Source organism: Mobula hypostoma, chromosome 13 (assembly GCF_963921235.1).
Source record: "Mobula hypostoma chromosome 13, sMobHyp1.1, whole genome shotgun sequence".
Classification (NCBI taxonomy): domain Eukaryota; kingdom Metazoa; phylum Chordata; class Chondrichthyes; order Myliobatiformes; family Myliobatidae; genus Mobula; species Mobula hypostoma.
The window spans coordinates 77560680-77586393 of record NC_086109.1 but is presented as its reverse complement, the minus strand read 5'-3'; the positions used below and the strand labels follow the sequence as shown (position 1 = coordinate 77586393).

Sequence of the window (25714 nt, the reverse complement as noted above, 5' to 3'; positions counted from 1 at the left end):
CCTGCCAGAGCTAGAACATTTATTTGCAGACTCTACCTCCAAATCAGACCACTCTTTCCTCTCTCTCCCAACCGCATGGACAACCCCTAGTGCCACCTCCAACTCGTCAATGCTAGTCTGAACTCGAACAAAGACCTCGCCCATCACGCACACAGCAATAACCAGCAAATAACGCACAGAGACACACATTACAGATTTAAACAGGGCACCCACACAGCATACCAACAGACTCAAGCATCCCGGACAAAGCCCCCACAATGTAGCCCCCCCGGCCACCTTCAGGGTCGCTCGGCTCGCTGTCGTCTAGGGAAACAGCCTCGGCCCCGCCAAACTGGGTAATTAGTTTGTGTGGATGCTGTGTGAGGTACCCCACCCCGCCCAAATAACAGACAATACACCAGATGCAATTAAATGATATACAGTTTATAGATATTACTGGAACTATATAATTAAAAGAGAATAAAATATAAAAGGAAAATAAAAGGCGCTACACTCTTCAAAGTTCAATCTCTTCGTGCACAAAAAAAAACCCGTTGGAGCTCAAGGACCTTCTTCTTCACCCTGCGACCCCCTCGGACCACCTCAACCGGCCGCCTGGGACCAACAACGGTGGTCGACCAGACGCTCCACACGAATCCGTCTCCGTCTCCTTGCTGAACGTCCCGCTCGGGGTCCGACCCTGTTAGCGGACTCACAGCACCTGGTCCATCCTCTGTCTCACTCTCCCGCCTTCTGCCCCCAAAACCCCCTCGCAAACAGTATCTTCAAATACACCAAAACCATAACAACTATCCCAATTGGTTAATAACGTATTTCTTATCGCCCTCTAAACCACAACAAGCTGCTAGCGCAAACTTTCTCAGCGTTTAAGACAACAAAGCCGCATTCCCCAGATTAACATAACAAAGACGCCATTTTAATTAGCCTCCGCAGTAACATAAAAATCGAAACCCCCTTACCTGTAAATATACACAAATTTAGAATTTGGCTGCAACACACTCAACAAAAGTTGGGACAGAGTTAAAATAAGATTGAAAAGTGCACAGAATATTCAAGTAACACCGGTTTGGAAGACTCCACATTAAGCAGGCTAATTGGTAGCAGGTGAGGTATTGTGACTGGGTATAAAAGTAGCGTCCATCAAAGGCTCCATCTTTGCAAGCAAGGTTGGGTCGTGGCTCACCCCTTTATGCCAAAATTCGTGAGAGAATTGTTAGTCATTTCAAAAGGAACAATTCTCAACGCAAGATTGCAGAGAATTTAGGTCTTTCAACATCTACAGTACATAATATTGTGAAAAAATTCAGAGAATTCAGAGACATCTCAGTGCGTAAAGGGCAAGGTCGGAAACCACTGTTGAATGCGCATGATCTTCGAGCCCTCAGGCGGCACTGCCTAAGAAACTGTCATGCTACTGTAACAACTATAGCCACCTGGGCTCGGGAGTACTTCGGAAAACCATTGTTACTCAACACAATCAGTCGCTGCATCCAGAAATGCAACTTGAAACTATTACGCAAGGAGGAAGCCATACATCAACTCTATGCAGAAACGCTGGCAAGTTCTCTGGGCCCGAGCTCATCTCAGATGGCCCGAAAGACTGTGGAACCATGTGCTGTGGTCAGATGAGTCCACATTTCAGCTAGTTTTTGGAAAAAACGGGCGTCACGTTGTCCGTGCCAAAGATGAAAACGACCATCCAGATTGTTATCAGCGAAAGGTGCAAAAGCCAGCATCTGTGATGGTATGGGGGTGCATCAGTGCCCACGGCAAGGCTGAGTTGCATGTATGTGAAGGTACCATTGACTCTGAGGCGTATATTAGGATCTTAGAGAGACATGTGTTGCCATCAAGGCGACGTTTCTTCCCAGGATGTCCATGCTTATTTCAGCAGGACAATGCCAGACCACATTCTGCACGGGCTACAACAGCATGGCTTTGTAGACAGAGTGTGTGTGCTTGACTGGCCTGCTGCCAGTCCAGATCTATCTCCTATTGAAAATGTATGGCGCATCATGAAGAGGAGAATCAGACAACAGAGACCACGGACTGTTGAGCAGCTGAAGTCTTGTACCAAGCAAGAATGGACAAAATTTCCAATTGCAAATCTACTACAATTAGTATCCTCAGTTCCAAAACGATTAAAAATTGTTATTAAAAGGAAAGGTGATGTAACACATGCCTCTGTCCCAACTTTTGTTAAGTGTGTTGCAGCCATCAAATTCTAAGTTAGTGTATGTTTACAAAATACAATTAAGTTGGTCAGTAAAGCTATTGAAAATCTTTTCTTTATACTTTTGTCAGTTAAGTAAAGGTTCACGTGAATTAACATATCACAGATTTTTGTTTTTATTGCATTTTGGAAAATATCCCAACTTTTCTGGAAATGGGGTTTGTATATAATTTATTATACTTTTTCTTATTACAATGGGAATCCTGATTAATTTTTGAATAATATACACTTCTATGATTTAAGGATATCATGCACCATCATTCTCCGAAAAGTTTTACCTTGTGGTAATAGAACGTGAGAAGAGGCAATCTATTCTTCACATGTGGCATCTCCATTTGAAGTCTGTGCAGCCCCATATGGGTAGGTATATGAAAACATTGCATATAAATTACTTTAAATGTATATGAAAATAGTATGAAATTCCTACTATCCCATTGAGGCTGCTTAACTAAAGACATACCAAAATTGCTTGATGAGCTTGTTGTGGGTAAGATAAAGAATTGTGGAAGAGTAATCATTGCTTTTATTAATTATGGTCATTTGCAAACTTATTAGGGGTAGCCATGCTCCTTTCTGTAGTGGGGTGGGGGAGAAGGGAGAAATAGCTTAAGCTACATATTTTATACTTAAATGATTTGGCTCATGCAGTCAAATCATGCCAATGAATCTTATTACCTACGTACTCTTAGTTTTAAATACACATACCTGATCCAATCCAGGGATGGGATTGATTTGGTCCTGGGGTTTGCTAGAGAAACTGGTAATTGGGTGGAAAGACGGGATATCGAGGGAGCAGCTGAACGGCTCCATACCATGGACGCCATAGTAGCTTTGCAGTTAGCGCAATGCCTTTACAGCTGAGGCATTCTGGATTTCAGAGTTCATTGCCGGCGTCATTCTGTAAGGAACCTCTCTACGTTCTCCCGTAGAATGTGTCGGTTGTCCTTGGACGTTCCGCTTTCCTTCCACGGTCCAAAGATGTATTGGATAGGTTAATTGATCATTGCAAAATGTCCACTGATTAGTTTAGAGTTGATGGGGGTTGTGGGCTTGCTGGGTGGTGAGGCTCAAAGGCTGGAAGGGCCTACTCTGCACTGTATTGCTAAATAAGTAACCTTAGAAGGCCACTCGATAGTGGTGATCTGACCTGTGGCAATAGAAGACTTGTTAAATTGCCAAAGTTTTCCATATTATTACAATTTAGGTAAGACATTTTACATAATTCCTGATGTTTGGTTGTACAATTTCAGTGAATCAAGAGGAAACATCGAGGAAGTATTGCTCTGTACACTAGGGTGGTTGATTCTGGGATGCTTAACCTTTTAGAAATAATTTAGCACTGTAATAGTAAGAGAGAGGTATTGATATTATGAACAAATAAACATAATACATTTTCTTTTTACATCCGCATGTTCTCAAGATATGCCCATTGCAAGCAATGTCGATTATTTATTGTCCATTCCTATTTGCTCTGAACAAATTTGTCATGTGTTTTCTCCCAAAACATTACTATTCTATTTGAATGGTGCAAATTCATATTATGGATCTACATGTGGTTCAAATCATAATAGACTGTGTCATTTTTGCTTGAGTATTTTAGCATGTTAGATTGTCAAGTTACAATTAAAATTGAGAGAATTTGGGGTCTTTTTGCCCCCAAATCATGCTGTTTATTTTTCCAAATATTATAAAGAATTTTAGAAGGTACATTTCAAGAGCTCTCAAAACTTTTTCAAACACTAAAAATCAATGAGATAAAAAAAACGATATTTTTAAATTGTTAATTTCGAACTCACTACTACAAATTAATTCAGAGTCTTCACCAACCAGAAGCCCTGGATAAACCAGGAGTTCTACAATCTGCTAGGGGCCCGATCAGGGACATTCAGTACTGACAACCAAGTAAGATACAAGAGGTCCAGCTACAATTTCTAGAAAGCCATCTCATGGGTGAAATGGCATTTCCAGACTAAACTTGAATCAATGAAGGATGCCCGACAACAACTACCTCTTACAAAATGAAATCAAGCGACCTAAGTGACAACAAGGCATCACTTTCAGATGAGTAATGTCAACTACACTCTCTTTGACCATCAAAACACGGAGAAAAATTCACAAACTCCCACAGCCCCTGATAACCCTATGATTTCAGTCTCTGAGGCTGATGCGAGAGTGTCCTTCAGGAGGGTGAAACCACAGAAAGCAGCAGGCCCAGACAGGGTACCTGGCTGAATACTAAAGACCTGTGCAGATCAACTGACTGGAGTGCACACCAATATCTTTAATCTCTCACTTTGGCAGTCTGTGGTACACACCTACTTCAAGCAGGCTTCAATCATACCAGCACCTAAGAAAATAGCTGTTAGCTACCTCAATGACTTTCGTCCAGTAGCACTTGCATTCACTGATGAAGTGTTTTGAGAAGTTAGTGATGAAACACATTAACTCCTGCCTGAGAAGCAACTTGGGTCTGCTTCAATTAACCTACTGGCACAACAGGTCCACAGCAGATGCCATTTCATTGGCTTTTCCCTTAACACTGGACCATCTGGACAGCAAAGATGCATACATCAGGATCCCCTTTATCATCTACAGCTTAACATTCAATGTTATCATCCCCTCAGAATTGATCAATAAGCCTTGACCTTGGCCTCAATACATCCTTATGCAATTGGATCCTTGATTTCCTCACTTGCAGACCCAAGTTAGTTCAGATTGGCAACAATAACTCCTCCACAGTTTCCATTAGCGCAGGTGCACCACAAGGCTGAGTGCTTAGCCCCCAGCTCTACTAACTTTACACTTATGACAGTGTGGCTAAGCACAGCTCCAATGCCATATTTCAGTTTGTGGATGACACCACTGTTGTTGGCCGAATCAAAAGTGGTGACAAATCAGTATATAAGAGGGAGATTGAAAACCTGGCTGATTAGTGCCACTACAACAACTTCTTACTCAATGTCAGCAAGACCAAGTAGCTGGTAATTGATTTCAGGAGGTGGAAACCAGAGGTCCATGAGCATTGGGGGAATCAAACATGGAGATGGTCAGCAACTTTAAATTCCTTGGTGTTACCATATTTCAGCGGACCTGTCCTGGACCTAGTGCTTAAGTGCAATTACAAAGAAAGCACAGCAGTTCCTCTACTTCCTTAGAGGTTTGCGAAGATTCGGCATGGCATCTAATCCTTTGACAAACATCCATAGATCTGTGGTGGAGAATATATTGACTGGTTGCATCACAATTTGGTATGGAATCACCAATGCTCTTAAATGGAAAATCCTACAAAAAATAGTAACCCATTCCATCGGGGGTAAACCTCTCCCTGCTGTTGAGCACGTCTACACAGAGTGCTTTCGCACAAAAGCAGCATCTGTCATCAAGAATCCACATTATGCTGGTCATGCTCTCTTCTCGCTTCTGCTACCAGGAATGTGTTCTAGGAGTCTCATAACTCACACCACCAAGTTCAGGAGGAGTTGTTACACCTCAACAATCTGGCTCCTGAACCAAAGGGGATAACTTGACTTGCTCCATCATTGAAATATTCCCACAACCTATGGACTTTGAAGCAATATCTGGGCAGACGTTTGACCACACAATGCAAACTTACAATTAGGTTGGAAACATCTTAATCTGGTTTTTCTTTCTCAGAGTATGATGCATTTACCATACTAAAACTGAGTGATCTAGTTGTTATTAAACATAAATTAAATTTCTTTTTAATTTTTGTGTTTTTTTTCCCTCCATGGAACTTGCAGCAGAAATGAGTACATCAGATAAGCTGCTGACTGTATCAGAGGAAAAGAGCTTTGGCTTATCGCCAAATTCGCTGCCACGCTCTGCATCAGTTGCAAATCTTCAGACTGCTAGCAAATTGATACTTAACTCCAAATTGGTCTATAGTCAACAATTAGATCTGCCTGAGGGAGTGGAAGTAATCCGAGCAACTCCTTCTGCAGGTAATTTCATTGAATTTATTTTACGTAGATTTTATTTTTCCTATTTAATCTCTGACTTTATGCACATCCACATCAGCTACAATCCTTGCACTGGCTGTAGAAGCAACTATTAACAATCTACAGGGGCAGTTTTGAAGTTTGGTATTGCTTTTGCTAAGTTGATGTTTTTGCAGAATGATCTGGACTATGGTGAAACTTGAAGTTGGGTGAGTATTGTGAAGTACAATATATTAAGCATGCTGAAGAAAAGTAAGCAGCAAAACAAATGATGCTTGCTAGTAGTATTAATACGATGGTGCATGGCAGGCCACCACACTTGTTTTGATGCTATGCCACTATTTAAAAAAAAAATAGTGCACAAAACCCAAAACATCATGTTCAACTGGGGGAACTGTATTTTTCTCTGGAATGTGGGAGGCTCAGGAGATGACCTTAGAGCTTTATAAAATCATGAAGGTTATAGATTAGGTGAATAGTTAGTCTTTTTCCCAGGATAAGGTAGACTAACATCTAGAAGGGGATAGGTTTAAGGTGAGAGGGCAAAGATTTAAGAAAGAATCTGAGGACCAAGTTTTCCGTGCAGTGTTGGTGAGTATATGGAAGGAGCCATCAGAAAAAGTGGCAGAGGCAGGTACAAATATAACATTTAGAAGACATGTTTACAGGTACAGATGGGCATATGGGCCAAATGTAGGGCAATGGGACTAATTCAGGAGATGACTTGGTCAACTGGGCTAGTTGTACTGAAGAATCTGTTTTCCTATTGTTTGAGTCTATGACTATAAGGCCTCTAAGGTAAACAATTGCAGATCAGGACAAGAGAGTGATAAGGGTGATGACTGAAGTGAATAATAATGGGAGTGCCATGTAATTGTTCTAATATTGGGCACCATATACTGTGTCCACATGAGATGTACAGAGCAATGTATTTAGATTTCCAAAAGACATTAGATAAGATGCCACATAGGAGGTTGGTGCATAAATTTAAAAACCCATGGTATCGGATGAAATGTATTTAAAATGCTTTGGAAACTGGCTGTCTCACAGAAAACAGTTGGAATAAATATCCAGAAAGAGATAATTAGTGGAGTACCACAGGGATAAAATTTGGGCTGGCAATTGTTCACTAATTACATTAATGAACTGAAGGAAGGAACGGAATGTAAGGCTTCCTGATGTGCTGATGGTAAGAAAATAAGAAAAGTTCATGTTGTGATAGGCTACTGTGATTCTGAAAGATACTGCAGATAGGGTGAATGGACTAAAGACTAGAAAATGCAGTTTAATATGTGGAAGTGTGAGATTTGGTAACAAATCAAAAAGCTAATCATCATGTAACTGCAAAAAGTCTGCAAGTGAGTGAAGTACAGAGAGATCTACCTGTCATAGTGCATGAATCACAAAAAGCTGACAGTCCAACAAGTGGTTAATGAAAACAGTATTTTGACCTTCTTAAAATGGTTTGGCCTTTTTAAAAATAAGGAATTGTTCCAATTGTACAGAGTTTGATGAGACTTCACCTGAAATATTATGTGCAGTTTTGATCACCTTACATTAAACAAAAAATGATAGAATAACATTTGAAGCAGTATAAAGGAGATTCACCACGTTAATCTTTGGATTGAGAGGGTTGTCCTACCAAGTGAGACTAAATAGTTTGGACCGGTATTCCTTGGACTTTACAAGAATGATGAGCGACCTTATTCAAACATAATTTTTGAAGAGTGCTTGACATTTTTGGTCCTCTTGCCTTAAATAAAACAATCATGTAGCATTGGAGGCAGTTGAGAGGTGATTCACGAGGCTGATACCTGTGATGGGAGAGTAGCACTATCAAGAAAAGCTAAGCAGATTGAGACCATATCCTTTGGTGTTTAGAGGAATGAATGGTGAATTTATTGAGACCCACAAGATCACAAGGGGGCATGATTAGGTTGTTTTTGTTAGGGGAAGAGACTTGAACAAAGGGACATAATTAGAAGATAAGAGGATGGTTATTTAAAATTGTGATGCGTAGAAATTTCTTCTCACAAAGGATGGCAAATATGTGAAATTCTCTGCCCTGGTGATGGAAGGTGAATCATTAGAAGTGCTTAAGGTGGAGCTGGATAAATATTGATAGCTCAAGGCATAGAGGGTTCTGGAGAAATGACACAGCAGTGAAGACCAGCATAGGACAACCATGATCATAGTAAATGGTGGGGTAGGTTTGAAGGGCCTTATGGCCTTCTCTTGTCCTGGTTTTCTTGTATACTGCAGTTTCAACTAAGAATGTCTCACTGTATAATAGGTTTTCTTTCTTTTAGGTCACTTGAGCTCATCTTCCATTTATCCAGTCTGCCTTGCACCTTATCTAATAGTGACGTCATGCTCAGATGGTAAAGTAAGATTCTGGCGATGTACTGTGGATAAAAACTCAGACTCTGAGGAAGTACGTGCATATCGCTGGGAAACTTGGCCTTTGATGAATGAAGAAGGAGAACACAATAACAGTGCAGTAAGTGTAGCTGGGCGCCCTGTGGCAGTAAGCTGTTCATACACAGGCCGTTTGGCTGTGGCTTACAAAGAGTCTCTACAGCCTAATGGCATTACTTCAAAAGAATTTTCAATGCACGTCTCCATTTTTGAATGTGAATCTACTGGAGGATCAGAGTGGGTGCTGGAGCAGACAATTCATTTGGATGACTTAGGCAAGGTTGGAGGTGTCCTGGATTCAAGAGTCAGCGTCGATAGCAATTTATTTGTGTATAATAAATCAGACCTTTATCTTAAAGGCAAAAATATGATGTCCAGTATAAAACATTTGGTACATTTGGACTGGGTATCAAAAGAAGACGGTTCTCATATTCTTACAGTTGGAGTGGGTTCCAAAATTCTCATGTACGGGAGACTATCAGGGATTGTAACTGAACAAGCCACAAGTAAAGATGGATTAGCTGTAATTACTTTGCCACTAGGTGGAAGCATTAAACAAGGCACAAAGTCAAAATGGGTATTGCTGAGATGTGTGGATTTGATATCTTCTGTAGATGGAACACCTTCACTTCCGGTTTCTTTATCCTGGGTGAGAGATGGCATTCTAGTAATTGGGATGGACTGTGAAATGCACGTGTATGCACAGTGGAAGCATTCTACAAAGCCATTAAGCAATACTGAAAATGGGAGCGTATCATCTTTTGATGAACTAGTTGATGCTGATGTATTTGAGTCTAAAGTGCTTCCAAAGCGGCAGAGTGTGGTTGATGGAACTACTATTGGAGATGATGTGTTTGGAGTCCCAGGAATGATTCAAGATGGTGGATTATTTGAAGCTGCTCACATTCTCTCTCCTACTCTTCCTCAATATCACCCCACTCAGCTACTGGAACTTATGGATTTAGGCAAAGTGCGCAGAGCTAAGGCAATCCTTTCACATTTGGTTAAATGTATTGCTGGAGAAGTTGCCATCTTTAGGGACAAAGACCCAGGTGAAGGAGGAGGTCCTCGACGCCACCTTTCTCGAACCATCAGCGTAAGTGGAAGTACAGGGAAAGACACAGTTATAGCTGGAAGAGAAGGTACTCGTGATTATACAGAAATAGACTCAATTCCACCACTACCTCTTTATGCATTGCTATCAGCCGATCAGGACACAACGTATAAAATTGCAGAAGAAACTGCGAAAGTAGACAAAGGTTCACAACCTCAGAGTAAAAAAATGGAGGATCAGTATGCTGATTTGTTCCAGTCTCCAAGTTTAAGCACAGATGACTTCGTTGATTTTGTAATTGAAAAGAAGGAATCCAAGTCCAAAGTCATTAATTTATCCCAGTATGGACCAACGTACTTCGGGCCTGAACATGCTCGTGTGCTTTCCAGTCATTTGATGCACTCAAGTTTGCCCGGACTTACACGATTGGAACAGATGTTTCTTGTAGCTTTAGCTGACACAGTGGCCACCACAAGCACAGAAGTTAATGAAAACAGGGACAAGGATTATTCTGGTATGTATATAATAACTTTTGGCTTATTTGCCAAGTCGACTATTTTAGTGATAGCACAATCTTGTATATTTGTACAATAGCTTTGGATTTAACCAGTAATATTTTGTAAGCAATGTATTTATTTGCTGAAACAGAGCAACAAGAATAGATTGTGGTATGTAGGATTATTTAGTTCATTGTTTAGTTTTATAAATATTTCTTATCAAACATGCAATTAATATTGTTATTTTGAATTTGAGGGTAAAGAAAAAGGTTCCCATTTTATTACCTAGTTTATTCACTGCAGATCTGACTGGATCAGGTCTGCTGCCCTCTTTACCCACAGGCTGAATGTATTTTCTATAGATGTCTTTGAAAAATACTATTGGGCCAAAGGACCAGATTGGGACTTGGTTAATAACAAGTCCTAATTAACTCCTTGTGGTTGCCTGTAAGGACACGAATCTCAAAGTTTTACATAGCATACACAGTTTGATAATAAATGTACTTTGAAGAAGATGACTTTGGATTCAAATTCCTTTCAGAGCTTGAGTGAAAAACCTACCTTGAATGCAGTGAATGCTCTATTGTTTGGAAGGGCCATTTTTAATGATGAGACATTAATCTCCAATTTCATCTGTTTCGACATTTAAAAAAAAACTGGTATTAAGAGTAAATAAAAACCAGAAAATACGAGAAACATTTGGGACATTAGGTAACATCTATGGTAAGAGAAATGGGCTCAACATTTGAGGTCAAAGAAATTTTATCATCTGTTCTGTCAGGTGGACCTGTATATTTAAAAAAAAATCCACAAGCTCCTGTTTCAAAAACAAGGGAGTTCTATATGGCTGTGGGTTCACTTCCATTGATTAGCTCATTATCTTTGGTTTAAATTTATCAAGATAAGAATTCCTTCCTAAATTCAGTCTATTGCTGTCTCTTAAAGTTACGGAAAGACAACTGAGTCTTTGAAAATAATTATTTAAAAAGAGTGAACCATGAGTCATGCCAGGGAGAAAACATGGTGGGTCAAGTGGTTAATATTTTCTAGTTATCTAGTAATGATTAATATACTACTTCCATATTACTGAAGAACTATTTTTGTGTATACTCTACATAAAATAAAGCACATTGATATGAACTATAAGGATATTAATAAGCCTTTTAAAAATTTTTAATTGACATAAATTATTTGTATGGTAGGCCTTGGTATTTGAATGCTTTTTCTCTCCAATTTGGCACACTTCAGAATGAAGTGTATAACTCTTTTGTACTGGATTCAATGTATTTAACAGTTGATGTGCATGTCAGGAATGGAATTATTTTTAAATAGTGCAAATGTTCAAGTGAATGGAATTAACTTTTAAATATATTACCCAAAAAAAAATCAAAATGTGAGTTACAATAAAACATTTAATTTTAGATGTTATTGCACTGTTTTAAAATTTATTAATATTCTTGACTTTATTTCTTACATCCTTCACATACATGAGGAGTAAAAATCTTTACGTTACGCCTCCATCTAAATGTGCAATCATAGTAATTTATAATAAGTAGAACAGTCAATGTGCACTCAAATCAGCGTGAGTTCGTCAGTCTGATGGTCTGGTGGAAGAAGCTGACCTGGAGCCTGTTGGTCCTGGCTTTTATGCTGCAATGCCACTTCCCAGATGATAGCAGCTGGAATAGATTGTGGTTGGGATGGTTTGGGTCCACAGTGATCCTACAGGCTCTTTTTATATACCTGTCCTTGTAAATGTCCTGAATCATGGGAAGTTCACAACTACAGATGTGCTGGGCTGTCCACACCTCTCTTTGCAAAGTCCCTTCAATTAAGGGAGGTACAGTTCCTATGCCAGTCAGTCAAGATCCTCTCAATTGTGCCCCTGTAGAAAGTTCTTGGGATCTGGGAGCCCACACCAAACTTCCTCAACCGTCTGAGGTGAAAGAGACGCTGTTGTGCCTTTTTCACCACACAGCTGGTGTGTACAGACCACATGAGGTCCTCAGTGATGTGAATGCCGAGGAACTTGAAGCTGTTTACCCTCTCGACCCCCAGATCCATTGATGTCAACAGGGGTTAGTCTGTCTCCATTCCTCCTGTAATCCACAACCAGCTCCTTTGTTTTTGAAACATTGAGGGAGAGGTTGTTTTCCTGACACCACTGTGTCAGAGAAATGACTTCTTTCCTGTAGGCCACCTTGTTATCCTTTGAGATGAGGCCAATCAATGTAGTGTCGTTGGCAAATTTAATTAACAGATTGGAGCTGTGGGTGGCGATACTGTCATAGGTGTACAGCAGTGGTCCCCAACCTCCAGGCTGCGATGCATGCAGAGGTGCAGCGGTAGCCGGGATGCACCCAGCACATCTTTAAGAAAAAAGCGGAAATAAACAAGCTAATTAATTAAGTGCCGCCCGGCACGTAAATGTCAGCCCAGATCTAAGCTTGTTTATTTCGGCTTTTTTCTTAAAGATGTGCTGGGTATGTCCCAGCTACCACTGCACTACTGCATGCTTTGTGGCCTGGTATCGGTCCGCGGACCGGAGGTTGGAGACCACTGGTGTACAAGGAGTAAAGGAGGGGATTCAGTACACAGACCTGAGGGGCTCCTGTATTCTGTTGCAACTTATTTAGGAAAACTAATATAGTAATAAGTATACATATAGTAAATGTAAGCATATCCATGATGGCCCTGTATATTGTAAAGTAAAATATGTTTTTTTTAAAATTTGAGGTGAAACTTTGGATGAATGCGGTTTACGTTATTTGCTTGCCATGCGCTTGCATATTTGTCTCTTGACGTCACTGCCTCCAGTATATAGACTTCAGCTTTTACATCAAGGTATGAGATTTGGGTAAAGTATCAAAGTGTAATTTAATTACTTAAAGGGTAATTGTTACTGTTGTTCTACTTGTGCAAGTCTCAAAATTAACTACATTCAAGTAATTTGTAAATATTTCCTCTTAGTGGGGTGAAAGGAACCTGGAACCATTATATGGAACCATCACATTCTAACCTGTAGTACTATACATGAAATTGTAGTTCTACTGAGGTAACTAATTGTCTGTCATATACTGATGTCTCCGTTAGCCCTTATCGTTACTGAACTCATTAAATTTCCTACGTCACAGTGAACCAACTTCAAGATTCTGTCACTTATAGCTCCCGGGTTCCATTATCTCTAACTGTATGTGCAGCCACTTATTCTCTCTTCACTCATTTTCAGTTACAAGTAGCAGCTATTTCTTTGCCTGTCCTCTTGTACTATAGATGTCCCTCGCTATCTCTAACTGCATCTTCCTCTTTGCCTTAAGCCCTCAAGACTCTTTGCTCTGGTGCCCCTTCTCATATTTTCCCCATCATGCTTGCTATCAAAAATTTGAAAATACTAGATTTGACTGAAATGCAAACGGAACACTTTAGCATGTTCTGAAGCAAGCTGACCAAAGAGAGGGACAAAGGCAAAGTGAACCTCCTCTTTGCTAGCCTGTTGTTACCATTTATCTCCTAACCTTTTGCCTCCATCCCTCGCTGTTGTCTGGGAGAAGGAACTAATTGGGAAGCTACAATGTGAAAGATAATGAGTGTTTGAAAATGTTTTGTCTGTAATAAAGTACGTTAAGTTCTCACTGTTCTTTGAAATACAATTAATCTAGGGGAAAAAAGGAAGTGATAATGTAAAGATCTTTGTTTCTTTCAAAAAAAGCTAACGTGCCAGGTCCATGGTAAAAGTGTTTTAAGTTTGTTTAGGCTTAGGCAGTATTAACCATCAACCATTAACTTATTCTGAAATGGTAATAATGGAGAACATCACTATTGGTTTAATAACAAACTTCATTCATATTTTTCTTTACAACTTTCTCCATTTTAGCAGGTATGTTGGCTGATTGCTTTGTATCCACATTACAAAAATCCGGTAATTTACCAAACTGATCTCCTTTGTGATGCAAAATAACAAGGGCATCGTTAGCAAAGGTTAACTATTCTTATCCCTGTTAAAATGTGCGCTGCTATTGGAACTGTCCACTTTCCTTGCCTGGAGGCTTATTCCATAATTTATTTTGAGTTGGCAGAATTCAGCTAAGAATTAATCTATTAACTTCTATTCAATTTTTGCTTTTTATCAGAACACTGAACAGTCCTATTCCAAGTGAATTCTAAGTTTATAGTATGCAACTTAATATGAAAACTCACTGCTTTAGCACCTCTTCTCCAGGAGCTCAGAACTTAGTAAATAGAGTCACGAAGTTATAGTTGTCTAAATGACAGTAGTTTCAACCAGGAACAGAAGGTAATGATTGCAGAATAATTAGTATTGAATGGAAGTAGTTGGGGCCAAGGCAGAATAAACTGGCTTTGGTCTTTTCATTGTGTGGGTGAAGTAGTTCTCATTGAACCACAATAAGCTTAAAACAATTAGTCGTAGCATTGAATGATAGAACTTGTAAAGTGAGGAAATTGAGCTGCTGTTTGAATAACATACATCTTACCTCCCAACATCTGTAGCCTCGTGTGTTTCCATGATAACATATAGATGTTGGGATATAAATAATGAGAGAAGGTAAGGAGGAAACTTTGGAGTACACTGGGAATAACACTGTAGTCATGAGTTAGAAGAAAGGCTGCCTTTGGAAAAGGGGGCACAGCAGCGTAGTGGTTAGCTTTCTAGTGCCAGCAATCAGAATTCAATTCCCATTGCTATCTGTAATGAGTTTGTTTGTTCTCCCCATGACTGTGTGGGTTTCTTCCGGGTGATCAGGTTTCCTTCCACATTCCAAAGACATACCAGTTAGTAAGTTGTAGGCATGCTACGTTAGTGCCGGAAGCATGACGAAATTTGTGGGCTGCCCCCAGCACATTCTCAGACTGTGTTGACCATTGACACAAACGGTGCAGTTCACAGTATTTTTCTATATTTTGATGTTAATGTGACAAATAAAGCTAATCTTCATCTTATCTGATGACTATTATATGGAGTAAGATCATATGTAAAGAGCAAAGCAGATGAATGGAATGGTCGGCCATGCTGAGCACCACGGGCAAACTGAGAATGGGTGGTCTCGTGTATCAAAGCTTCAGTCACAGATATTGATTATTGTAGTTGCGTATCTTCATCCTACGGGCAGAATTAAAGGGAGATCAATATCAATATGGCTGGGAAATCATGCAAAAAAATTAAGGGAAGATTTGATTTGTAAGAAGTAATGAAGCAGAGCATTGACTTTGTTTCTCTTGGTTATAAATATTTATGATTATTAGCTTTAACTTCTATTGCAAATAAGACTCATTCATATTCTGTTAAGATTTTTCTAGCATAGATCAATCATGATTGTAGTTTTCAGCTGCTAACTTTATACCATGAAACTGGACTGGTATTTTTGCGTATTTTTAATACAACTACTTGAGCCAAAACTCTTTGGATGAAAACATTGTTCTTGCATTTTGCAGGTTTATCTACATGCCACTTTGCCTGGGCCTTTCATTCTGAAGCTGAGGAAGAGTTGCTCAATATGATCCCTGCCATACAGAAAGGGGATCCTCAGTGGTCTGATCTGAAAGCCATGGGAGTGGGGTGGTGGATTCGAAACATTAATACACTCCGCAAATGCATTGAGAAGGTATTGTGCTTCCAACATCTTATCAACTCCAAACAATAGTCATGAAAGAAGTACATAAATGCATTAAGGTAAAATGGAGCTTACATAATTTGTGATGGGAGTGTGATGTTTTGGTTAGTTAGTTACTGCCTGTTATGCCGCTGTTTTGGTTGGGGAAGCAATTAAAAATGTGTCACACAATGTAGGTGAAAATGGATTTTGTTTTTAATCTGCCTCGAATGTTTTACGTAATTAAGAAATGTTTTATGTATTTGCAATGCAAACTGATAATTCTCAGTTTAAGATGGAACATTTCATGCTTATTCCCTTATTATCTCCACAACATGAGTAAGTTGTGGTTATGTAGTGCTTTCTGTTTTTATATAGTCTGGTTTTTTTATAACCATATAACAATTACAGCACAGAAACGGGCCATCTCGGCCCTTCTAGTCCGTGCCGAAGTCTTACTCTCACCCAGTCCCACTGACCTGCACTCAGCCCATAACCCTCCATTCCTTTCCTGTCCATATAGCTATCCAATTTAACTTTAAATGACAACATCAAGCCTGCCTCAACCACTTCTGCTGGAAGCTCGTTCCACACAGCTACAACTCTCTCAGTAAAGAAGTTCCCCCTCATGTTACCCCTAAACTTTTGCCCTTTAGCTCTCAACTCATGTCCTCTTGTTTGAATCTTCCCCCACTCTCAATGGAAAAAGCCTATCCACGTCAACTCTATCTATCCCCCTCATAATTTTAAATACCTCTATCAAGTCCCCCCTCAACCTTCTACACTCCAAAGAATAAAGACCCAACTTGTCCAACCTTTCTCTGTAACTTAGGAGATGAAACCCAGGTAACATTCTCGTAAATCTTCTCTGTACTCTCTCAATTTTGTTGACATCTTTCCTATAATTCGGTGACCAGAACTGCACACGATACTCCAAATTTGGCCTTACCAATGCCTTGTACAATTTCAACATTACATCTCAACTCCTATACTCAATGCTGTGATTTATAAAGGCCAACATACCAAAAGCTTTCTTCACCACCCTATCCACATGAGATTCCACTTTCAGGGAACTATACGCCATTATTCCTAGATCCCTCTGTTCTACTGCATTCTTCAATGCCCTACCTTCTACCATGTATGTCCTATTTTGGTTAGTCCTACCAAAATGTAGCACCTCACATTTATCAGCATTAAACTCCATCTGCCATCTTTCAGCCCATTCTTCTAACTGACCTAAATCTCTCTGCAAGCTTTGAAAACCTACTTCATTATCCACAACTCCGCCTGTCTTAGTATCATCTGCATACTTACTAATCCAATTTACCACCGCATTATCCAGATCATTAATATACGTAACAAACAACATTGGACCCAGTACAGATCACTGAGGCACACCACTAGTCACTGGCCTCCAATCTGACAAACAGTTATCCACCACGACGGTCTGGCATCTCCCATCCAGCCACTGCTGAATCCATTTTACTACTTCAATATTAATACTTAACCATCGAACCTTCCTCACTAACCTTCCGTGTGGAACCTTGTCAAAGGCCTTACTGAAGTCCATATAGACAACATCCACCGCTTTACCCTCGTCAACTTTCCTAGTAACCTCTTCAAAGAATTCAGTAAGGTTTGTCAAACATGACTTTCTACGCACAAATCCATGTTGACTATTCCTAATCAGACCTTGTCTATCCACATAATTATATATACCATCTCTAAGAATATTTTCCATCAGTTTACCCACCACTGACGTCAAACTCACAGACCGATAATTCTAGGTTTACTCTTAGAACCCTTTTTAAACAATGGAACAACATGAGCAATAGGCCAATCCTCCAGCACCATCCCCGTTTCTAATGACATTTAAAATATTTCTGTCGGAGCCCCTGCTATTTCTGCACTAACTTCCCTCAAGGTCCTACGGAATATCCTGTCAGGACCCGGAGACTTATCCACTTTTATATTCCTTAAAAGCGCCAGTACTTCCTCTTCTTTAATCATCATAGTTTCCATAACTACCTTACTTGTTTCCCTTACCTTACACAATTAAGTATCCTTCTCCTTAGTGAATACCGAAGAAAAGAAATTGTTCAGAATCTCCCCCATCTCTTTTGGCTCCACACATAGCCGTCCACTCTGATTCTCTAAGGGACCAATTTTATCCCTCGCTATTCTTTTGCTATTAATATATCTTTAGAAACCCTTTGGATTTATTTTCACCTTACTTGCCAAAGCAACCTCATATCTTTTAGCTTTTCTAATTTCTTTCTTAAGATTCTTTTTACATCCTTTATATTCCTTTAGCACCTCATTTACTTCAAGCTGCCTATATTTATTGTAGATCTCTCTTTTTTGAAGTTGCTAAGTAGCTAATATTTTTATTTTGGTAAAATTATGGCTAATTTACATTTTATGTGTGGGAAAAGTCACATATTAATTGCCAGTAAAAATAGAGTTACATAATTAAACTACTGACTGGATTATCTTAAACAGCTTTGGTATAGTCTTTAAGTGATTATTAGGTATGCATATTTCTTAATTTAGTACAGAATTAAGCAGATAAGAGTAACACTATATTTAATTTTAGTCTGAATGTTCAGTTATCTAGACTTGGCTCGTGTCATTAGAACCAGAATAAATGAAGTCAGGAGGTGAAAGGTTACTTTTTAGGTAAATGCTAAGTTCAGTTTAATTATGATGGGGTGGGGGGGGGAACCTTCCTGGAGCCTCACTGTCTGGACTTGTAGATTATAATAACAATTTGCTGAGGTATCATATGCTGTCAATGTCCATTGTCCTTTGATGATGGGCGGATATGTATTTAGAAGAGAAAATTGAAAAAGAAATCATTCTGAAAGTAGTCTGTGCTGGAATTGTACTTGGGCACTCTCGTACCTGATCCCCCAACTCAATTAATCCGCCTAGGGTCTAGAGTTAAATCAAATCCTGTATTGATTCATCCCTGGTTTATTACCCTCACTGAGTGAAGAGTGTTTCTCCTTGCTTTTATGAGTTTTAATAATAATGTTTATTACATTATTTTTATGGCACTGCTAACGAAACATTGACAAAGTGTACAGTATTACAATAACAACATTAAAATGGCTGCAGGTTTGGAAGAAAATATTTCTATATTTGCTCATAAATTGTAGGGACAGAGCTATCAATGAAAATCACTATTAACCATGGTGGTAGAGTGGTAATTTTGATGTAGAAGTCTAGCAACAATGGAGCAGTCCTCAAATCACAAATGTCCATCACAGCCACTTTAAGTTGGATCCTATATTTCCAATTTAAACTTGTTATTGCCCTCAACCATCCCTTCCCCATCACCATGGCCTGTGGTCTGGCCACCTCCCACAAACACTGTTTCTCTGATTCTTGCCTCTAGTTCACAGTTTATCCTATCCAGACTCATTTGCTTCCTCGTCTTTATCTCCTCTAAAAGCACTTTAGTCAATTTTAATATTGTTTCTTTTTATAATCTGGATCTGTTCTTTTTGCACTCTGAAGAGTTTTGCAACTTTTCTCTATAATAATGCCATTATGTGATTGTAACCTATTGCTGTCAATATGTATATTTTGAAATTGTCTTGTGCATTTTGTCCTGGCTTTTAGTTTTATTAACTATCTGTAAAATTAATTTATTCTTTAAAAATATTATAGAAAGTAAGTAAATTTAGGAAAAACTTCATTGTTGTGCAACATATGCACTGGAGTATATCATTTCTTTGTCTCCTTTGCTGAAGTAATTTTAATTAACCTGGATTCCAAAGGGTATCAAATGGTAGAGCCCAGTCTTGCTAGATTCTGTAGTATTGCACTGGGCAACCTACTACCTGTGCTGCTGTAGACAGACTTGGGGTAGTGTTGAAAATCAGTACATTTGAATGGGCATTTGCAGTTGGAAGAATTTGGAGCGCAAGTTTTTTTTTGCATATTTCACTTCACATTTGTCAATCTAAGTGTTTACTGTAGGTTATATTTACATATTTTGATTAGCATTTAGAACATAGAACAGTACAGGCCCTTTGACTAATGATGTTGTGCTGACCTTTTAATGTACTCTTAAGATCATTCTAACCCTTCCTTCCTACATAGGCACATGACTGATAGAAAAGGCTATCTAAGGGTTTCTTAAATGTCCCTAACCTAATGTATCTGCCTCCACAACTGACTGAAAATAAATTATGAACTTTTGACAAAAGGCAGAGCTCTATCTCCTGGTTTCTAGCGTACATGGGGACAGGACAAAAGTTTGGCACCGACTATGTTAAAGACAATAGGTGAGATCAGGATCCAGCCTAGTCAAATGCTGGTGGTTAGGGAACTTGGGTAAAAGTTAGGTTCAGCACAGTCTACCCTATTAAATTACTTCTAATGGCATACTAAATGCAATGTTTAACCCTTAGCATAATAGCCTAGCATGAAACTTTAACTTTAAATCTGTGGATTTCCTTCACATAAATGTTTCACAATTCCATATCTGTATAATATTGTAAATGTTAAATTTTGCTCCAAACTTTCGCTTGCGCATATGTTGAAATTGCAATTTTAAGCAAATATTTTGAATGCAATTGGGCAAGGTTGTGAATTCTTAAATGAGATTCACATTAAGCATGATGTGTTGTCATTACTGAATGCTGACACTGTCTTGGAGCTGGTGTCAAGCAGAAAATATTGTTGTAGCTAAATTTGATGCTGATGATGAGCACCGTTGCTATATTCATAACTACGATGCCCCAGCACAACAATTGTCCACTTTAACCAATCTCTTCAGTGTTACTGGTATAGAAATGGGAATACTTCTTTCCTCTTTCCCATACAGGTTGCTAAAGCTGCTTTTCAACGAAACAATGATGCATTGGATGCTGCGTTATTTTATCTTGCTATAAAGAAGAAGGCTGTACTCTGGGGTTTATTCAGGTCAGTTCAGTTGTAAAGTGTATGCAAAGGACAATTATAAATGGAAAATTATGAAGTCATTTCACTTATCTATTCTTTCAAGTTGTGTCTTTCCTATAAATGATTAGAGCTAACCCTGAAAATTCAGACTCAGATTCAAGATGCCTCTTGGGGAAATAAACATCTCCCTTACGTAAATCTCAGTGATAAGATTTTTTATTTGTATTTCTTCTGTTACTGATTTGACTAGGTTGGTCTGACAAATTGTTGATGTTTAATGGCATCCTGTTTTTAGTCTTGATGCACTTTCTCTTTAAGTCTGAAAGAATATTTCAGTTTTTCTATCTTCTGCTCAAATATTGATATCCTGTTCTTTCAATGCTCTTTGAAACTAAAGGATATTTGGTATTGATTGTGCTATAACCAGTCTTTTCATTTGATAAGTGTTTTGTTATCTGCATGATTTTTTAACACGGGTGAGCCTAAATCTGCAGTAATGCATTCCTGTGGTGTTGAGTGTGCACATACAAGGGGTGATTGAGAAGTTCGTGGCCTAAGGTAGAAGGAGTCAATTTTAGAAAACCTAGCACATTTATTTTTCAACATAGGCCTCTCCTACATGTACACACTTAGTCCAGTGGTCATGGAGCATACGGATCCCTTCTTTGTAGATGTCGGCATCTTGGACCTCTGGAAAGTGGCCCACAGCGGGGGTGATTGATAAGTTTGTGGCCTAGGGTAGAAGGATATGAGTTATTAACTTCAAACTTTCAGCATAATCACTCAGAGTTGAACTGAACATGCATGTAATGAGAGCTGTATAACTCATCTCCTTCTACCTTAGGCCAAGAACTTATCAATCACCTCTGCTGTGGACCACTTTCTGGAGGTCCAAGACGCCGACTTCTGCAAAGAAGGAATCCGTATGCTCCACGACCGCTGGACTAAGTGTGTAGATGTAGGAGGGGACTATGTTGAAAAATGTGCTAGGTTTTCTAAAATTGACTCCTACCTTAGGCCACGAACTTATCAATCACCCTTCGTATATCTGATAATTTTTCATAAAACTTTTAGACATTGTTGTCATTAGGCTATCTTGAATAGGTTTATGTTTTTTTTTCAGCAACAATTGTCATCTATTGCACTTCATTGTAAATATGTCTGTTGTGACAAGCAGAATTTATTTAGTTCTGGCAAGAGCACTTGTGAAAATACGGGCAAATCACAGAAAATAAATTTTTTGCTTACTAATATTTTGTTTCAAGTCAATAATATCAAGGAAGTATCCAAAGGAAACTCTGATATTTTTCCAGTGACTGGTTTTTACCTCCAAATGTAGGATACAAGAATAGGAAAGTTGTGCTAGAAAGCAGTGGCTAACCACAGCTAGATTACGGCATACAATTCTATTCATCACATATCAGAATGATGCACTCATACTAGAAAGTACAGAAAAAGTAAAAACTGCCAGAACTGAAGAAATTTTAGTCATCACTTGGAAATGGTTGGGTCTTGGTTGTTTTATTTGGAATTAGGGAAACTGCTGCATGTTTGGTTATCTTTTTTTTAAAAAAGGACAAATCAAAAGGATCATGCCTTGCATTGCAGAGAGGCCAGCAACCAGGAGATGCAGATTTAAAATAATTGATAGAAATATGAAAATGTTCTACATAAGTTGATGTGGTCTGGAACTGCCTGCTTGAAGGAATTGTGCACAATTTTTGGTAATTAAACAGTACTTGGTTGTGCACTTGAAATGTTGAAACTGACAGCCAAACTAAAGCTGGAAAGTGAGGTTAGGATGGTAAGCTTTTCTTTGGCCAGCATTGACACAGTAGGACATTTGTATTTTTTTTCTCTCTGCAATTCAGTGTCAAGTCTACAGGAAGCACGGGAGGTTGCATTCTCTAACATCCTATCATTTCTCCTTCTTATCCACAAGATATTATTGGTGCAGACTGAATTGATGGCATGCTTCCTTTAAAAAGGATGAATAAGAACACTTTGAAGTTTTGGACAATAACTAGCATTTTTGGAAACCTCCAAGTAGAGTTCAGAGGGTCAGGATATTGTCAGGCTGAACGCCTTTATTAACTAACTTTTGTGTTTTGCTTCTCTACAAGGACAGATAAGCACCCGTTTCCTCTAAATTCCAATGGCGTACAGGTTAGGGTTAATAAGTTGTGGGCATACTGTGTTGGTGCTGGAAGCATGAGGACACTTGCAGACTGCTCTCAGCACATCATCAGCTGTGTTGACCATTGACGCAAATGATGTTTCGATGTACATGTGACAAGTAGATCTAATCTTATCTTAAAAAGTGGGCTGGACATTTACTACTGATATAATTGAAGGTTTACTACATTGAGGGAGAAGCCATGAATGAAAGCAAATAATTTATTTAACTCGTGTCATAGAGTCATGCCAAGCCTATGATGGCCATTAGGTGCCCACTTTCACTAATCCCATTTTATTTACTCCACTTTCTATTCAACTGCTTTCAAATTCTACATTTATTTACTAGGAACATTTTTAATGGCCATTTAACCTATCAGCTGTGCATCTTGGTGATGTTGCAGGGAACTGGAGTAAAAAGAGAAAACCTATAAAGTCACGTGAAGAACTTGTATAGACAGCATGGAGGGTCAGAACTGAAGCCACATCATAGGAGCAATGAGGCAGAAACTCTACTAATTTCACCACTGTTTCGCATTCCAGTGCTGCACTAAATATCCAGTGATGACAAATTCAGAACAATATGGTGCAAGTTCCCAAACGTGTAATCTTTGGGGAATGACATCAATTGCATATGCCTGTAATGTATAAATATTTGTCTTCACATTTTGACCCAAGGTGATTTTTTTTTTTATATTGGCTTGATGCTGTATGGAGTGATAGCAATTCAATTTCTAGGCATAGTGTTTCATACTGTCTCACCTAGATACAGCATACAAGGAATTAAAATTAGCAATATGAATTGATTAATTTATTATTTACCTTGTAGATTACATCTTTGGAAATGAATACTAAGTTACAAGAATATAAGGGGTCAAATTTTTATAGGATGAGCCCCACTTTAAAAGAAGTTGTTCATTATAAAAATTGGTTTTAAGTCCATCACTAAACTTCCTGTTACTGTCTGTAAGAAGTTTGTATGTTTTCCCTGTGACTGTGAGTTTCCTCTGGGTGCTTCTGTTTCCTCCCACATTCCAAAGACGTACGGTTAGTAGGTTAATAGCTCACATGGATGTAATTGGGCAGCACAGGCTTGTTGGGCCAGAAGGGCTTGTAACCATGCTGTATCTGAAACTAAAAATACAGTAAATAAAGGCTAAGACACAAATTTGTTGCAGTATGTTATTAGTTAGCAGGTGTTAGTGACCAGAAATACATTGGTGGAATAATGCATGCTATATGGTGTAGAAAGTCACATATTGTACCATTGAATATATTTTCAAATGTGGTTTCTACAGTAAATCATCGGCTTGAGAGATGCGCAACTTTTGAAGAATGAAAAGAATGCATGTTAGGTAACTTGGGATAGAAATTATTCAATATGTGTAAACTTTATAAGAAATTTTGACTTTGTAATTTCCCACTATGGTGAAAGAGAGCGAAGAAGTCATGAGGAGAGTATTCCAGCTGAAGATAGTTAAGGAGAGGAAAACTATCAGATTGCTGAAAAAGATTATGTGGATGGGGACTGTTAGGGAATTGGCAGAAGAGTGGAGAGAGAACAATTGAGGAAGTAGTTAGGGAAGCTGGTTGGAAATGAGCTAGAAGATGATTGAAAAGGATCCAAGGAGAAATTTGGAATGAGAGGGTGCATAAAAGATAGGATACTGAGAGAGAAGCAGAGGTTAAGGATGGGGAGGGGCAGTGTTGGGGAAGATGATTCATTGAATAGGAGAATTGAAGTTTGTTGAGGGCTCAGGGATCACACTTGCCATGAAGGAAACTTGAAGAAAATGAAATCCATCACAAACCTGGAAGGTTTAGGCAGGAACAAAGAAACTTATCTGAGAATGACCTAAGATGGAAGAATTTGACTCTGATGGTCTGACAATATCCTTGACTCTTTTAAATAACACGGGGATAGACTGTAATTGTTTGGTCAAGTACCACACTTGACCAAAAAAATTGCTTAAGTGATGTCAGTTGTGCTAGGTTCATTAATTGATGGCACTATCCTGGCTTAGGTCTATGTGTAATGCATTATACACAGGGAAGATCATGCAACCATTTACAGTATACATGCATGTGTTGTGTGTAAGAGGTACCCAATTATACTTGATGAATTGGTTCAAATAAAATTCCATTATATTGTTCATAACATCTTCAAAATAATAAACTGTGGTTTGTTTCCCTGATTAGTGGAATGATACTAAAGCACAGTTACACATTTAGCACATGCAGTGGAAATATAATTCAAAAGTTATTTTTGTTTCCTCAGATCTCAGCAGGATAAGAAGATGACTGAGTTTTTCAAACACAATTTTAGTGAAGATAGATGGCGTAAAGCAGCTTTGAAGAATGCATTTGCTTTGCTGGGTAAACAGCGCTTTGAGCAGGCTGCTGCATTTTTCCTTTTGGCTGGTTCTTTAAAGGATGCCATTGAGGTATCGTTGATTTTCCTTCAAAGCTTAATTAATTTTTTTCCAAAGTAACCTAGCCAAAACAGTATTTTATTATTTGCTATCTGCTGTAACAGATATCATTAGAAAATGTTATCTTTATAGGACCAAGATTGTTTAAAATAAACAGTTTTATCAGTTCATTTAAGTTTAATGCCACTTAATGCTGAAATATCATTTCAACTTTAGTTTTAATTGTCATTCAACCATACACATGAATACAGCCAAACAATACAGCATTAGATGTCTAGAAATTGAGTGTTTAAAGTAAACCACATTTCATGTACTGCTGTAATACACTTGATGGTGGAAGGAGGAGAATGTTTTTCTTCTATTTTTAACATTCAGATATCCACATATTTCAATGTACAATACAATTCAGTTATTCAGACTTGC

General features: G+C 38.7%; 1 protein-coding gene across 2 annotated transcripts in view; it reads left to right on the top strand.

Annotated features, from left to right (window-relative positions):
* Positions 1-25714, top strand: part of dmxl2 (Dmx-like 2) — a 154401-nt gene that overhangs the window by 73551 nt on the left and 55136 nt on the right. For both annotated transcript variants that reach the window (XM_063065995.1, XM_063065994.1), the window contains exons 16-22: positions 2477-2593; positions 5995-6195; positions 8502-10178; positions 12898-13005; positions 15613-15782; positions 20608-20705; positions 25138-25303. In XM_063065995.1, coding sequence (XP_062922065.1) covers positions 2477-2593; positions 5995-6195; positions 8502-10178; positions 12898-13005; positions 15613-15782; positions 20608-20705; positions 25138-25303 — 2537 coding nt within the window. The remainder of the gene's footprint in view (positions 1-2476; positions 2594-5994; positions 6196-8501; positions 10179-12897; positions 13006-15612; positions 15783-20607; positions 20706-25137; positions 25304-25714) is intronic.